Source organism: Notolepis coatsorum (assembly GCF_963971535.1).
Source record: "Notolepis coatsorum genome assembly, chromosome: 14".
NCBI classification, from domain to species: domain Eukaryota; kingdom Metazoa; phylum Chordata; class Actinopteri; order Aulopiformes; family Paralepididae; genus Notolepis; species Notolepis coatsorum.
Window position 1 is genome coordinate 54,460,375 of NC_140178.1, and position 14,422 is coordinate 54,474,796.

The 14,422-nt window shown below is 43.8% G+C and overlaps 2 protein-coding genes across 2 annotated transcripts in view; both read right to left on the reverse strand.

Annotated features, from left to right (window-relative positions):
- LOC311240260 (ras-related protein Rab-35) overlaps positions 1–566 on the reverse strand; it is a 55,971-nt gene extending 55,405 nt beyond the window's left edge. Inside the window, exon 1 of the mRNA XM_084328814.1 lies at positions 371–566. The gene's annotated coding sequence lies outside the window, so the exon portion shown is untranslated. The remainder of the gene's footprint in view (positions 1–370) is intronic.
- A 9,490-nt stretch (positions 567–10,056) lies between these two features.
- thoc6 (THO complex 6) overlaps positions 10,057–14,422 on the reverse strand; it is a 97,643-nt gene continuing 93,277 nt past the window's right edge. The window contains exons 12-13 of the mRNA XM_084329802.1: positions 11,161–11,289; positions 10,057–10,389 (exon numbers count right to left, since the gene is read on the reverse strand). Of these exons, the coding sequence (XP_084185928.1) occupies positions 10,309–10,389; positions 11,161–11,289 (210 nt within the window). The 3' untranslated portion in view covers positions 10,057–10,308. The remainder of the gene's footprint in view (positions 10,390–11,160; positions 11,290–14,422) is intronic.

Here is a 14,422-nt window from a genome sequence, read left to right on the forward strand (position 1 = left end):
CACTGCCACAAATCACCTAGCTAGCGAGTTAACTAAAGTTAGCGAAAAAATAATTACTTGTAGTCGCTAGCTAACGTTAGATAGTTATCGTAACGTACTTCGCATTTAGTTTATAATGACCTCACCCTGGGACTGACTTGCTAGCCATGTCCATTCTCGTTAGTTGCGATAGCTAATCGACTAAATACAAGTTAATTCAAATCGAAATGTAGCTTTAAGCTAACTAAGTGTACGTTAGCCAAAATCCGTTCCATTGATTGGCTAACATCGCCATCTCTGTGGGTTATTATCAACAGCATCATGATACACGGCGAACCAAACTGTTGTCTCCTGCTGCAGTTGCTGCCGAGCAGAAGAAGACAAAACTCACAAGAAACTTCGTATCAGTGCATGATGGGGCACTAGGCTCGGTGACAAACGCTCGCTCGGTCGGTGGGTCTAGATGTCAGTGGTAGTAGCTAGGACAGTTGTCTTGGTTCCAGAGTCCGAAGGCGTGAAGTACCGTCTGGATTCTTTTGGCCCGACGACCCTGACCACACCTGGATGAGTGAGCTTTGTGTTGCGGGTGTGACTCTGACTCACATCTGCTCACTCCCCCAATAGTATCCAGCTGCAGCCCCGCAGAACCATACTGGGCTCCTCCCACTGCCACACTGTCAGGCCTGCCTGAATACTTTCGACAACAAAGTAGTGTTTCCGCATCTCTGATGCCAGGTCATGTGACATGTACGCCCAATCGTGGGACCGCAAGTTTTTGGATGGTTAAGCTTAGGCGCTCTTTCGAAGTTGGTTAAGGTTAGAGTTTGTCTTAGAGCATGGCGATAGAACGCCTGCCCTGATTCCAAACTCTAACCTTAACCAACTGCGAAAGAGTCGCCTAAGCTTAACCAGTGATAAACTAGGCGTTAGGTAGTTTGCAGGCTGTTCGACCCGGAAATAGGCGCAGAACTTGCCGTCCCACGATTGGCGCACATGTCACATGACCTGGCCAATCAGAGCGCAAAACTCAAACGCGGAAACACAAATTTGTTGTCGAAAGTATAGACGCGTCAGGCCCCACGCTTTCCGGCCCCTCTCTCCAAATGGCTGATTTGGGTCGCGTCTATGCCTTCTACAACGCTGTTCGGTTTCCGGGTTCCTCTGATTGGCCACTAAGCCCACGTGACCCTACGCTAGCATGCCCCCCTTATCGCCGCCAGTTATCGCTTACGCCCGCGCATGAGCCGCGACAAGTGCCTTCAATGACAGAGCTCTCATATTTGCGAATGCATAAACTATATCTTAAATTATGGCTATGTGTCTAATATGGCCGTCGCTTATCAATGACTTGTTTTGTTTACATCAGGGTGAACGCTGTTGCATTCGCAAATATGAGAGCCAGCAATACGCAGCTCCAGTTAACACTATGGTCGCCAAAAACACCTTACCACGTCATTCCCCGCCATGCTCATTCTGCCAAAGACGCCATACCACGTCTTTGATATCAATATTTCAAAAATCTGTGATCGCAATCATATTTCTCCCCCGGAGACTTGAAATCTACTGTTGATCCCCTCTCAACTCTCCAACGGTTCAAGAGCGCCATCTGGTGGCCGATCGCTCAAACCGGAAACAGGAAATGGAAGCTGGTGCTCATTCCAATTCGGTACGATCACTCGCTAATAGTCCCAGGACTCGAGCTAGACACAATGGATAGCAATCCGTTACCAATAACTCGATAAACAACATAATTTGGACGTATATACTATTATACAACCTGGAGATGGATCGCATATTTCTACATCCCATAATAGGAATATTTCTGCTCCACGCTCATCGCCCAACGGCCCGAGGAAGCTACGGTTAGTTTCAGCGTTATTTTTTAACGTGTGCGATACAAACTGCTCTAATGATCATATCACCCACACTAGATGAATCATCTAACGTTGGCCACGGAATTATAAACGACCCCCCCCCCATCCGGTCAACATCAGATGATAAGTAGTAACTTCTAAAAGCACGTCCATTTGAATTTTTTTATCTCGCGCCGATTGCTATCAAACTGTATACAATCATCAATATAATGCATTTAGGGCTATAAATCACGTTCTGGAGAAAGCTGCAGAAAACGATAAAAACATACTTATACTTTAGACCGTATTTTAGTATGAATATGTGAATGAAAAAGTATAACGTTGCTACACCCTGAACAATAGATACTTGATGTTGAATGGGCCATAGTAATGTCAATTTAGCAATACAATTTAAAAAGTTATAGCCCTGCAAAGAAGGGGAACTTCTCCATAGACAAATAGAGCTGGCGTGGGATGGTTTATTAAGAATATAAGCCTTGCGACCAAAGTGTTAACCTAATTTATACCGTAATGAATCATTAAAAAAATATACCGTTAACTGGAATATGTTGTTTCTTTACACATATGTTGGATTATGTAATTGGTTTGTCATGACAAACCAATAAAAATCGCTACTTTACATCAGGGTGAACGCTGTTACGCTGCCACCACCCACTTCAATGACAGAGCTCTCATATTTGCGAATGCATAAACTATATCTTAAATTATGGCTATGTGTCTAATATGGCCGTCGCTTATCAATGACTTGTTTTGTTTACATCAGGGTGAACGCTGTTGCATTCGCAAATATGAGAGCTCTGTCAATTGATAAGCGACGGCAATATTAGACACATAGCCATAATTTAAGATATAGTTTATGCATTCGCAAATATCTTAAATTATGGCTATGTGTCTAATATGGCCGTCGCTTATCAATTGACAGAGCTCTCATATTTGCGAATGCAACAGCGTTCACCCTGATGTAAACAAAACAAGTCATTGATAAGCGACGGCCATATTAGACATATAGCCATAATTTAAGATATAGTTTATGCATTCGCAAATATGAGAGCTCTGTCATTGAAGGCGCTTGCCGTGGCTCATGCGCATGCGCGGGCGTAAGCGATAACTGGCGGCGATAAGGGGGGCGTGCTAGCGTAGGGTCACGTGGGCTTAGTGGCCAATCAGAGGAACCCGGAAACCGAACAGCGTTGTATAAGGCATAGATGCATTTGGGTCACGGGCCCCCTCTCTCCCAATGGCTGATTTGGGTCACGTGACCGTCACAGGCACGCTCAGCAGCGCCACCCACCCAATGGCTGAATTGGAGTATTGCACTGTGCGGGATTGATTGATTGATTGAAAACTTTATCTCAGACCCCCACGCTTTCCGGCCCCTCTCTCCCGATGGCTGATTTGGGTCACGTGACCGTCACAGGCCCGCTCAGCAGCGCCACCCACCCAATGGCTGAATTGGAGTATTGCACTGTGATTGATTGATTGAAAACTTTATTAACAGATTGCAGAATGGGTACAGTACAGTACAGCTCAGTGTAATAGTGTGCTAGTGTAATAGTGTGCTAGTGTAATAGTGTGCTTGTGTAATAGTGTGCTAGTGTAATAGTGTGTAATAGTGTGCTAGTGTAATAGTGTGCTAGTGTAATAGTGTGTAATAGCACACTATTACACTCACTAGCACACTATTACACTAGCACACTATTACACGATTACACACTATTACACTAGCACACTGAGCTGTACTGTACCCATTCTGCAATCTGTTAATAAAGTTTTCAATCAATCAATCAATCCCGCACAGTGCAATACTCCAATTCAGCCATTGGGTGGGTGGCGCTGCTGAGCGTGCCTGTGACAGTCACGTGACCCAAATCAGCCATTGGGAGAGAGGGGCCGGAAAGCGTGGGGTCTGAGATAAAGTTTTCACTCAATCAATCAATCCCGCACAGTGCAATACTCCAATTCAGCCATTGGGTGGGTGGCGCTGCTGAGCGGGCCTGTGATGGTCACGTGACCCAAATCAGCCATTGGGAGAGAGGGGGCCTGTGACGAGTGTGACGGTCACGTGACTCAAATCAGCCATTGGGAGAGAGGGGCCTGACAGCGTGGGGCCTGACAGTGTGAGGAGCCCAGTATGGTTCTGCGGGGCTGCAGCTGGATGCATCTCCACTCCCCGGTTCCAGAGCACGCCCCCTTTTCCCTTCCTGGTTGCTCACAACGAAACTATAAAAAAAAGGAAGGGTCACCACGTCACTGCGTAAACGCACATTGGTGCCAAGTGTGAAAACGTTCAGTTCGACCGACATTGAGTTGAATGGGATCAGCCATCTCACAGTTTATTTAAACAAGTTATTACCTTGGATGTCAGAATCATCTGCAATTTGTTGCATTAACTATAGCTAACGTTTGACATATTGGTTGATGTATTTCCTCATAGCTTGTATATTTGTGGCATTATATTTATATATATAATATTATACACACACGAATTATGAATATATCGATGAAAGTTTATTCTTCTTTTTTCATAATATTTCATTACAGTAAGGGAAGGCGCAAGACCAAAAGCGACATTCTATTGTATTAGAATGAAAATGTTAGATCCTATGGCAATTAGCATAGGAAGATTAGGATTACAAAGGTCAGTTTGGGCAATCCGGTGGCCTAAGGGAGGGAGTCATACGCGGAGGATGTGTTTTTGGAACACAGGCCTGTACGACTCTCTGGGTGAGGGGAAAATAGGGGATTTTTATTTGTATATATATATGTTTTTAAGCTCGGCTCTCAACGGGACCTCAATAATTGGATGTACATCTATTGTAGCTTCTAAGCATTACCAAAAACTACACAAAAACATGCATAGATTATGGCTAGTTTGAATATAATGATATGGAACACTGGTGGGATAAACAAACAACACAAACGCAAAAGCGTGCTCACACTGATGAAAAAAGAACATGTGGACGTGGCTCTACTAAGCGAAACGCACATTTTAGAGGAAGACATAGATACGTTAGCGGATAACATATACCATAATATTAGTCACTCTTCTTTTGGTACGAGAACTCGAGGTGTAGCCATAGTCGTCAGACGTAAGCTAAATATTGAATTAAAGGGGGTATGGTCGGATGCGGATGGACGTATAACTATAGCTAGGATTGTACACAATAACAGGAAAATAGCGTTGGCAGCGGTATATGCCCCAAATTTGTACGAAGAGGGTTTCTTCACTACACTAACCGATGAAATGTTAAACCATCCCGATTACTCATTTATAATAGGTGCAGATTTTAATGCCATTTGGAATCCAAGGATGGACAAATCTTACCTCGCCTTTTCCAGCGAACAAAAAAATTCATCTAAAGCATTAAAGGATTGGTCAAAGATTACAGGTGTAAATGATTTATGGCGTTCACTTAATCCCACGACCCGAAAGTACTCTTGTCGATCGGCGAGACATAACACATTATCCAGAATTGATTATGTCTTTGCATCCCCGAGACTATTTGATAAATATGAAGTGGAAATGATACCCAATGCACTATCAGATCACTGTTATTTACTACTAAAAGCAACATTTGGTATACTATCTTCCCGGGCCCCAAGATGGCGTTTTAATTCGATGCTGCTTAATAACAAGGAATTCATTACACAACTCAAAGAAGCTCTCACAGTATTCCTACGGGAGAATGCAAACGCGGTGCAAGACCCCAGAATAATATGGATGTCGGTAAAGGGTATGATCAAGGATTTCACTGATAGATTTTCCTCCATAATGCGCAAGAATCAATGCACAAAACTGTCTGAACTGGAAACACTTTACTCAACGTTATTTAATTCTTTAAAATACAACAACTCAGGGCGGTTAGGTGGTCGAGCGGAGATTGCGTTCGTCACCAGCCCCGGAGCTGTGAGCTTGGTTCGCCTGTTCGAATCCAGCTCACAGCTCCGGGGTTGTCACCAGCTTGGCTGGCCGTCTGCACTGATACAATTGGCTGTATCAGAGGGTGGGAGAAGCTGGCGGGGTGGGTCCGGGTCGTTGTAAACAGCGACTCCTACAGTTCGGTCGGGGCGCCTGCTAAGCGCGGATTGGACGTGAGGGGGATAGTGTGGTCCTCCCACACGCTACGCCCTCTCAATGAGAATCCGCGCTGCCAGGTGAAAAGAAGCGGCGATTGGCTGGACGTGTGTCGGAGGAAGCACGTGGTAGCCTCCACTCTCCCAAATGATCTGACTGTGGGGGGTAAAGCGCAGCGACCAGGAAGGGACTGGGAATTGGCATACGACTAACATTGGGATGGGAGAAAATCGGAGGAAAATGGAGGGGGAAAAAGACCAAAAAAAAAAAAAAAAAATACAACAACTCAACTAGACTAGAAAATCAAGTTAACGTACTAAAAACAGAGATCAATGCCATATACAGACAACAATCGGAAATGCAAATACGCAGCACAAGACAACAGCAGTACTCCCAAGGTTCTAAACCTAGTCACCTATTAGCCATGCGATTAAGAATTAATGCAAAATTTGCAGATATAACTGCCATTAGAAAACAACAAGTACTTGAAACAGACCCCAAAATAATAAACGATACATTCAAAGAATTCTACTCCGACTTATATAAATCAGAAACGACCTTTGATCAAAACAAAATGGACACATATCTTAATCAAATTATTCTCCCTAAACTTTCGGAGGATGACGCTAAACAGTTAGAAGCACCGATCACACTAGAGGAACTCAAGAAGGCCATATCCGAAATGAAAAATGGTAAGGCTCCTGGAAGAGACGGTATCCCATCAGAAATGTACCTTTCTTGTTGGGACATAATTGGACCCTTATTACTAAATATGATCTTATACTCAGTCAAGGAGGGGAGCTTCCATAAACACGACAATATTGCACTCATTTCAGTCCTTCTCAAAAAAGACAAAGACCCCACCGAGTGCGGTAGTTACAGACCCTTAAGCCTCCTCGGAACCGATGTCAAACTGTACTCTAAGGTATTAGCCATCAGATTACAAAAGCATATGACGTCTTTAGTTCATCCGGACCAAACTGGCTTCATAAGCGGTCGCCTGATCACTGATAACATAAGACGAATACTGCACGTACTAGATGCAGACAAAGAAGACACCATACCTAAGGCGATGCTGTCCCTGGATGCTATGAAAGCCTTTGACAGGCTGGAATGGTCGTATCTATGGGCAGTATTAGAAAGGATGGGGTTAGGAAAAGGATTCATTGATATGATTAAAGTATTATACAAAGACCTATCGGCCATGATTACAACAGGTACATTCATCTCCAAAATCTTTCCGGTATCACGCTCAGCCAGACAGGGTTGCCCTCTTAGTCCCGGACTATTCGATCTATCATTAGAGCCTTTAGCACAATATATAAGACAATCCCAATCCATAGAACCAATCGTAATCAAGGGCACACAACATAAAATTAGTCTATATGCGGACGACGTAATATTGTTCATGCAAAGCCCCAACACCACATTGCCTCATCTACTCAAGTTGATAGAGAACTTGTGATTTATCGGGATTTAAAATAAATTGGCCGAAGTCGGCTTTCCTTCCACTTAACACCCATGCAAAAAAAGATACAACCCTCCCAGGTGAGATACCTATGGTAAAACATTTTAGATGCTTGGGTGTGGAAATATTTCTCACCATAAGACAAACGGTGAAGCACAATTACACAAAAATACAGAACAAAATCAAAGACGACCTGGACAGGTGGGCAAAACTTAAAAACTCAGTACAGGCAAGGGTATCAATAGTTAAGATGGATGTACTACCTAGAATCAACTTCATCAGTTCAATGCTACCGTTACCCCCTCCAGAGGGTTACTGGAAAAGATTACACTCCTCCACATACAAATTTATTTGGAATAACAAACCACCTCGCATAAAAAGATCCACCGCACAGAGAAATAAAGCAGACGGTGGCATGGCAGTTCCAGATTTTTTACAATATTTTAAGGCATACACATTAAGACCATTGACAATATGGTTTGATCCCCAGGCATTGGTATCCTGGAGAAAATTGGAAGAAAACATAGTAGCCCCACATAGACTGAAGGACTTAGCACACACTAAACTACCAATCAAGCACAGTGAGCGGAAATTTGGCCCCATAATTACCCATGCAATCCGGATATGGCGAGAAACAAAAAAAATATCCTAACCCTCAAAAATGGCATAATCAAAATTCCCTTATTCAATAACAATGCACTCTTAATTGAAAAACGTCCTATAAGATTCCCTATATGGGAAGAGCAAGGCATACACTCATTAGGGGATATTTTTAATAACCAAGGTTTTTGTAGTTATGGAGAAATATGCACAAAGTTTAACCTCACCAAGTCCACATGGCTTTTTTTACATACAGTTACGCCTATGTTTGAAGACTCACGGTGTTCCATTACACATACCAGTTGAACACCACAGATACCACAAATTCTTCTATGAAAGAGAAACATCGAGAGGTTTTGTATCAGGTTTTTATTATCAATTACTAACGTCCTCGTATGAAACCCTCCAACTAGACTCTGTCTGGAGGAGGGATATACCAGACCTGGAAAGTGACTTTGATTGGCAAGAAGCATGGGCAAATGTCCGTCTTACATCAAGGAACCCGGACCATCAACAAATCAATCTTAACTATATTCACAGGACATACTTGACTCCTATAAGACTGAACAGAATGGGTCTTAAACAAGACTCAAAATGCTCCCAATGTACAAATGGAGACAAAGGGACATTTATGCACATGTATTGGGACTGCCCACCAGTTAAGGCATTCTGGAAAGATGTGACCCATCAATTATCAAAACTCGTATCTTGGAATATACCAGTACACCCCTCTGTATTACTATTGAATGATGTTTTTGAGTTTGCAGTAAATCCACAGCTAAAGAGATTGGTTTTATCGGGTATCACAGTAGCTAAAAAACTGATCGCATCACGCTGGTTTCAACCAGAAAAAATTTGCCGGAAGGTTTGGTTTCTTACATATCTCGATGTGATTTATCAAGAAATATCTACAGCAAGAATTCTGGGTCTCAACGAATCCAAAATGTCAATGTGGTTAGAAGTGGTGGAGAGAATAAAAGCTAGCTTATAATGGTAGTGTCTGGTTAGGAGTGAGGGATAATGGAGGTACTATCCAAGGAGGGGTCCGGGAGGGGGGGGTTCGAGCTGGAGCATATGTGTGTAGGGTTTTAGAAAATAGGTATTAGGGGTATATCCTGTATAAGGCATTGGTATAATTAGTAATTTCGTTGGATATATACTGTATACGGTAAAATATTATTATAGACTTTTTTGTTTGTTTTCTGTTTCTGTACTTGCATGTCATTTTAGCCACCTTGATTGTTAGTTTCATTATGCATTGTGTGTTGAGTACTGACTTTTAATAATTTTTGTTTTGCAATAATAATAATAAAAAAAAAAAAAAAAAAATATTATACACACACATCACATAGGCTTCAATAGCACTGGAACCAAGCAGAGCACAGTACGCTGGTATTCTGACGTGTGACCCTTCCTTCTTTTATAGTTTCATTGGTTGCTCAATATGAGATAGGAATCCTTGGCCTACATTAAAACCTTTTGGTTTTTAGATCAAAATCACTACTTCAAGGCGGCTGATTGGCGCATTGGGCAAGGCGCTCGCCACTAACGCAGGAGACGCTGGGTTCGAGCCCAACTCTCGTCGTTGCTACCGGCTGGCCGGTCGTTCATACTAACACAATTGGCAAGTGATAAGAGGGTGAGAAAGCCGGTGGGTGGGGATTGGACGTTGTGGACAGCGACTCCTACAGGTCGGTTGGGTGACGCCGGTGCGACGGAAACAGGAAGTATCGGGGGCAGCGTGAGCCTCCCACGCGTTACTCCTCGCCACTGAGAGTTCGAGCTGCTGCGGTGAAAAGATGCGACAGGCTGCCTCCTCGTGTACCGGAGGGGACACGTGATGTAAGGCTTCTATCCTCACTACAGCCGACCAGTGGGAGGCATAGTCTAGCAACGTTCAAGACAGGGGAGGGAAGAATTGGATAATACGAAAATTGGGATGAGAGAAAAACAGAAAATGGGGAGAAAAAGTGGATAAAAAGATAAATAAAAATCACTACTTCAAAACGTGACTGGATCACTACCAAATAAAGTTTATGGACAAGAACCACACACAGATATAGAAAAGTGATCAAAATATTTTATTGTCATAAAAATAACATCAGCTTGAATACTGGAATGCGTGAGTGTTGGGAGATTCTACTGAATAGATCTTGTTTATATTTTTTTTTTATAAAACTGCAGTTGCAAGAGCTATGCAAAGGAAGTATGTGTTACTATACAATTATCACCTTCATACACTGCCTCTAGCTGTGTGTGTATGTGTGTATGTGTGTATGTGTATGTGTTTGTGTGTGTGTGTTTGCATGTGTTCAGAAGCTCAGTGAAAACGCTCTGTACGACAGGTTGGTGAATACATCTATCTGGTTGCTGCTACCGCCAACTGTCAGCACCTAAAAAAGGGAAAAAGAAATGTACATTAAAAAAATAAAAATGAAAAAAAACGAAATGAGTGAAATAACCCAAGTGGAGATATTTGATAAATGCAATAGTGTGGTGAGATCTGATGAAGGTCTGGTCCTCTGTGGCTGAAATGTTGTACATTTATACTAGCTAATCAAGTGGTGATAGTGAAGCATAGGTGTTGAAGTAGCCGTCTGAACCCGACTCTGCTACATAGTCAGGAAGCTGTTCACTAAAAAAAAACAGGAGTGGCCTGCACTTAATCTATTCCAATCCTCCTTTTCCCCAAAATAGTAAGAGTTTTTAGTCCATAATGAATTGTTTGTTCACCGGCTCTGTGTTTTCGTGACCACATGCTTCTAATTGTAAAATAACTGAACTTGTTGCACACACGCTACAACAAAATAATGCCAAACACCTGGGTTTTTTCCCTGCCGATTTAGCCAGGTGTAGCACATTATTTCATCGTAGTGCACATGTGCTAAGTTGATCGGAAGTGTGGTCACGAAAACAGAGCTGGTGAACTAAAATCATTATGGACTAAAAACGTTACTATTTTTGGAAAAAGGAGGCTTTGGGCTGTCCGGGGGGAGTTTTTGGAAAATATTAGGTGCCTCCAGGCAGGTTTCTTACGTTTTTTGAGTGAACCAGTTTCGGTTGTAGCACAGAGTCGGGTTCACATGGTTAGTGTTGTGGTTTCCATGTCTCTTTTGGAGGAAAGGGATGCCCATTAAAAAAGGGAGAGTGGCTTGCTGGCTTACCCGGTGTTCAGTGCTGTTGTTGTTGTGTGCCAGCGTGTTGAGGGAGTGTGGAGTACAGGGGATCTGGGCTTTTATCTCTCCTCCCAGGAGACAGTGGTTCACACACTGGCCCTCGCCTACTGACAGGATCTACAGAAACACAATGAATAACAATGGTTTTTTTTTTATCCACTTTTTCTCCCATTTTCTATATTTTCTCCCATCCCAATTTCGTATCATCCAATTCAACCCTCCCCTGTCACGAACGCTGTTTCTTGCCTCCCACAAGCCGGCTGCAATGTGGACTAAGTCATACATAGCACAAGTCCCCTCCGGTACTTGAGGTAACAGCAGTCGCATCTTTTCACCTGCGCAGCTCGATCTCTGTGGCGAGGAGTAACGCGTGGGAGGCTCACGCTGCCCCCGACACTTCCTGATTCTACTGCGCAGGCGCACCAACCGACCTGTAGGAGTCGCTGTCCACAACGCCCGATCCCCACCCATCAGTTTCCCACCCCCTAATACGGCCAATGTGTATTAGTATGAACGACCAGCTAAACTGAAAGCAATGTGGAGCGCTGGGCTGGAACAGGCAAGCCCAGCGTCTCCGTCATTCATGGCGAGCGCCTTGCCCACTACGCCACGTAGCCGCCCTAATGAATAACAATGGTTATTATATAACAGGAGGTGCAAATTAGGGATGCCCCGATCAGGTTTTTTGCCACCAATACCGATCGTCTATGAGCCATATCGGCCGATACACTGCCAATACCGATCGTTTTTGGTTTTGTTATACTGTAAAAACTGGGATTTGGGTTAATTAATATTTATTAAATAAATATTAGTAACCTATACATAATAAAAAAGACTGTCATTTGAAATCGAATTGAGCTGAAATCAATGAATTTGAACCATTTTCATATGCATTACGAGTCGAAATTCTCCGCTCTCTCTAAAGCAGCGTCTCTGTCTGCAATGCATGTCGACTGGAGCGTGTCTGTCTGTGTGTGACTGAGCCTCTGCTTTGGTCCAATCACATTCGCCCACCCACAGTCTGCGAATCAAAAGCAGAGTAGGGCGGGTCTTCGCAGCACGCTTGGTTGTCTCTCAGCGACCTGCACTGCCCTCACCTGGGGCAGTGTAGCGCATAATGTTTATATATATCTATATGGTGTAGCGGGGCTCCGTCGTCTTGAGTCTATTACACTTAGTAAGTAACTTACTCTCATGCTCGCTCGCACACACACATGCACGCTCTCTCACGCTCGAGCCGCACACACACACGCTCTCTCACACACTCGCTCTCCGCTCTCATTCCAACTCCGCTTCTCATGCTCTCGCACACACACACTCTCTCTCTCTCACGCTCGAGTCGCACACGCACACACACACTGTTCTGAAGGATCAGATTAAACCGAATATATATATTTATTTATATATATATATTTAATTGTATTTGTATATCCCCTGATATCCCTTGTATATTCCTTGTACAATATGCATTGAATATCCCTTCTAGTCTACTGAACATCCCATAATAGTCTCCATTCTACCATTGGACGAGACCTTGGTGCCAGGTCGCCATACCCCTCAGACCAGGTTCAATCGTACCGCTCAACATGTATGGACAAGTCCTAGTTCCGCGTAGGAATATGTCTACCGCACCACTAATGGTACTATTTGTTCATAGTGCGTATATATACTGCGCTATTAAAGTAGAGCTTTCTTTTAGTCCAGTTCCTTACCCTCCAACAGAGTGACAGACGCAAAAGCCTCCCCGCGAACCACGTGTGGGCAGTAAGGCCAATTCGGCCCAGTATCGGCATTGAGACATTGTGTATATTAATATTTGAATAGTCATATTTGGCACTATATCGTCGAGTTGGACGTATTCTATTAAGCTAATAATAGTCTATTCATATGTAGTGCCTCGTGCGGTAAGAGTTTTATAGTAATCAGCACCCCCATCGTTTCGGGCATCAGCTGGACGCTTATCCAGGGTGGTTGACCCCACGTGAAGCTGCACCCGAGGAGCTCCAGGCCAAAGAGCGAGTGGACCTGTATATTGGATTATTCTACCGACGACGGCTAGCCTTCCCCGGCTTGGATTATGCTTTGAGTACTTTGATTATTCTATGGATAAAGGCCAACACTGCGGTGTGTTGGAAATACCCCCCCCGGAGAGGACGACAGGTGAGAAGACGCTCTACACGACGAGGTCGCCTCACGTCTCTCCATCGTGGACCGGAGGACGCCGGCCACAGAGAGTCCAACTGCTTTCATCTGTGGATCGAGGATCGCTGGGCACCGGGTCGCACGACTGTGGGCTCTCCCAGGATACCCTCGGCCAGACGGGATACAGCCAGACTCTACCCCCCCCCCTCCAGCTGTCCTACAAGCAGTCGGAACCTTCCCCTAGTGTATCCAGCTATATAATCATTCAAGTATCATTGCTATTGTTCCCTAAATATTCCAGGTTGTATATTTGCTTCCTGCGCAATCAGAGATTGGACATTCGATATTGATCTACCTACGAATACTCATTTGCCATAAAAGTGCATACTATTTCAAATCATAAATGTAATTAAGTGATCGTTGTACATACCTTTTGCTATGTATTATTAATAAACGCAGACTTTCGACTTGGTACATTTGTGTTGGATCCGTTTCATCAGGTGGGAGTGTTTATCATAATTATTTATACCTAGTACTGGGTGGCCAGAGTCTAAAGTACAAGAGGTAGTGGTAGTAAGTATCATATCTAACAATACAGTCAGGGAATTGTACCCCTCAGTTACACACACGCTCTCTCACACACTCGCTCTCCGCTCTCATTCCAACTCCGCTGAGAGTTGTGTTTCCGTTATGTTTTTCGCGCACGTCATCGATCGGTTTCCGCAATCGGCGAGTAGGACGCATTATCGGAATTCCCCGATCTCATATTTATACTGATTATCGGCCGATACCGATCGCTGGCCGATCGATCGGGGCATCCCTAGTGCAAATCCAGAGCCTGCAGAATAATGAAAGACCCCCACCACCCCAACAACAGCCTGTTCAAGCTGCTGCAGTCAGGCAAGTGCCTATGCACACACGCAGCAAGAACAGAGAGACTAAGGCTCAGCTTCTTCCCCCAGGCCATCAGAACATTGAACTCTCCACACACAAGTACACATGAGCACACACATACACACATGCTGCATTCCCTCACACACAAACGGTCACTTTAAACAAAATGAAAAAAAACACTTTAAAAGGAAAGAGGATACAAAATTCCTCAATA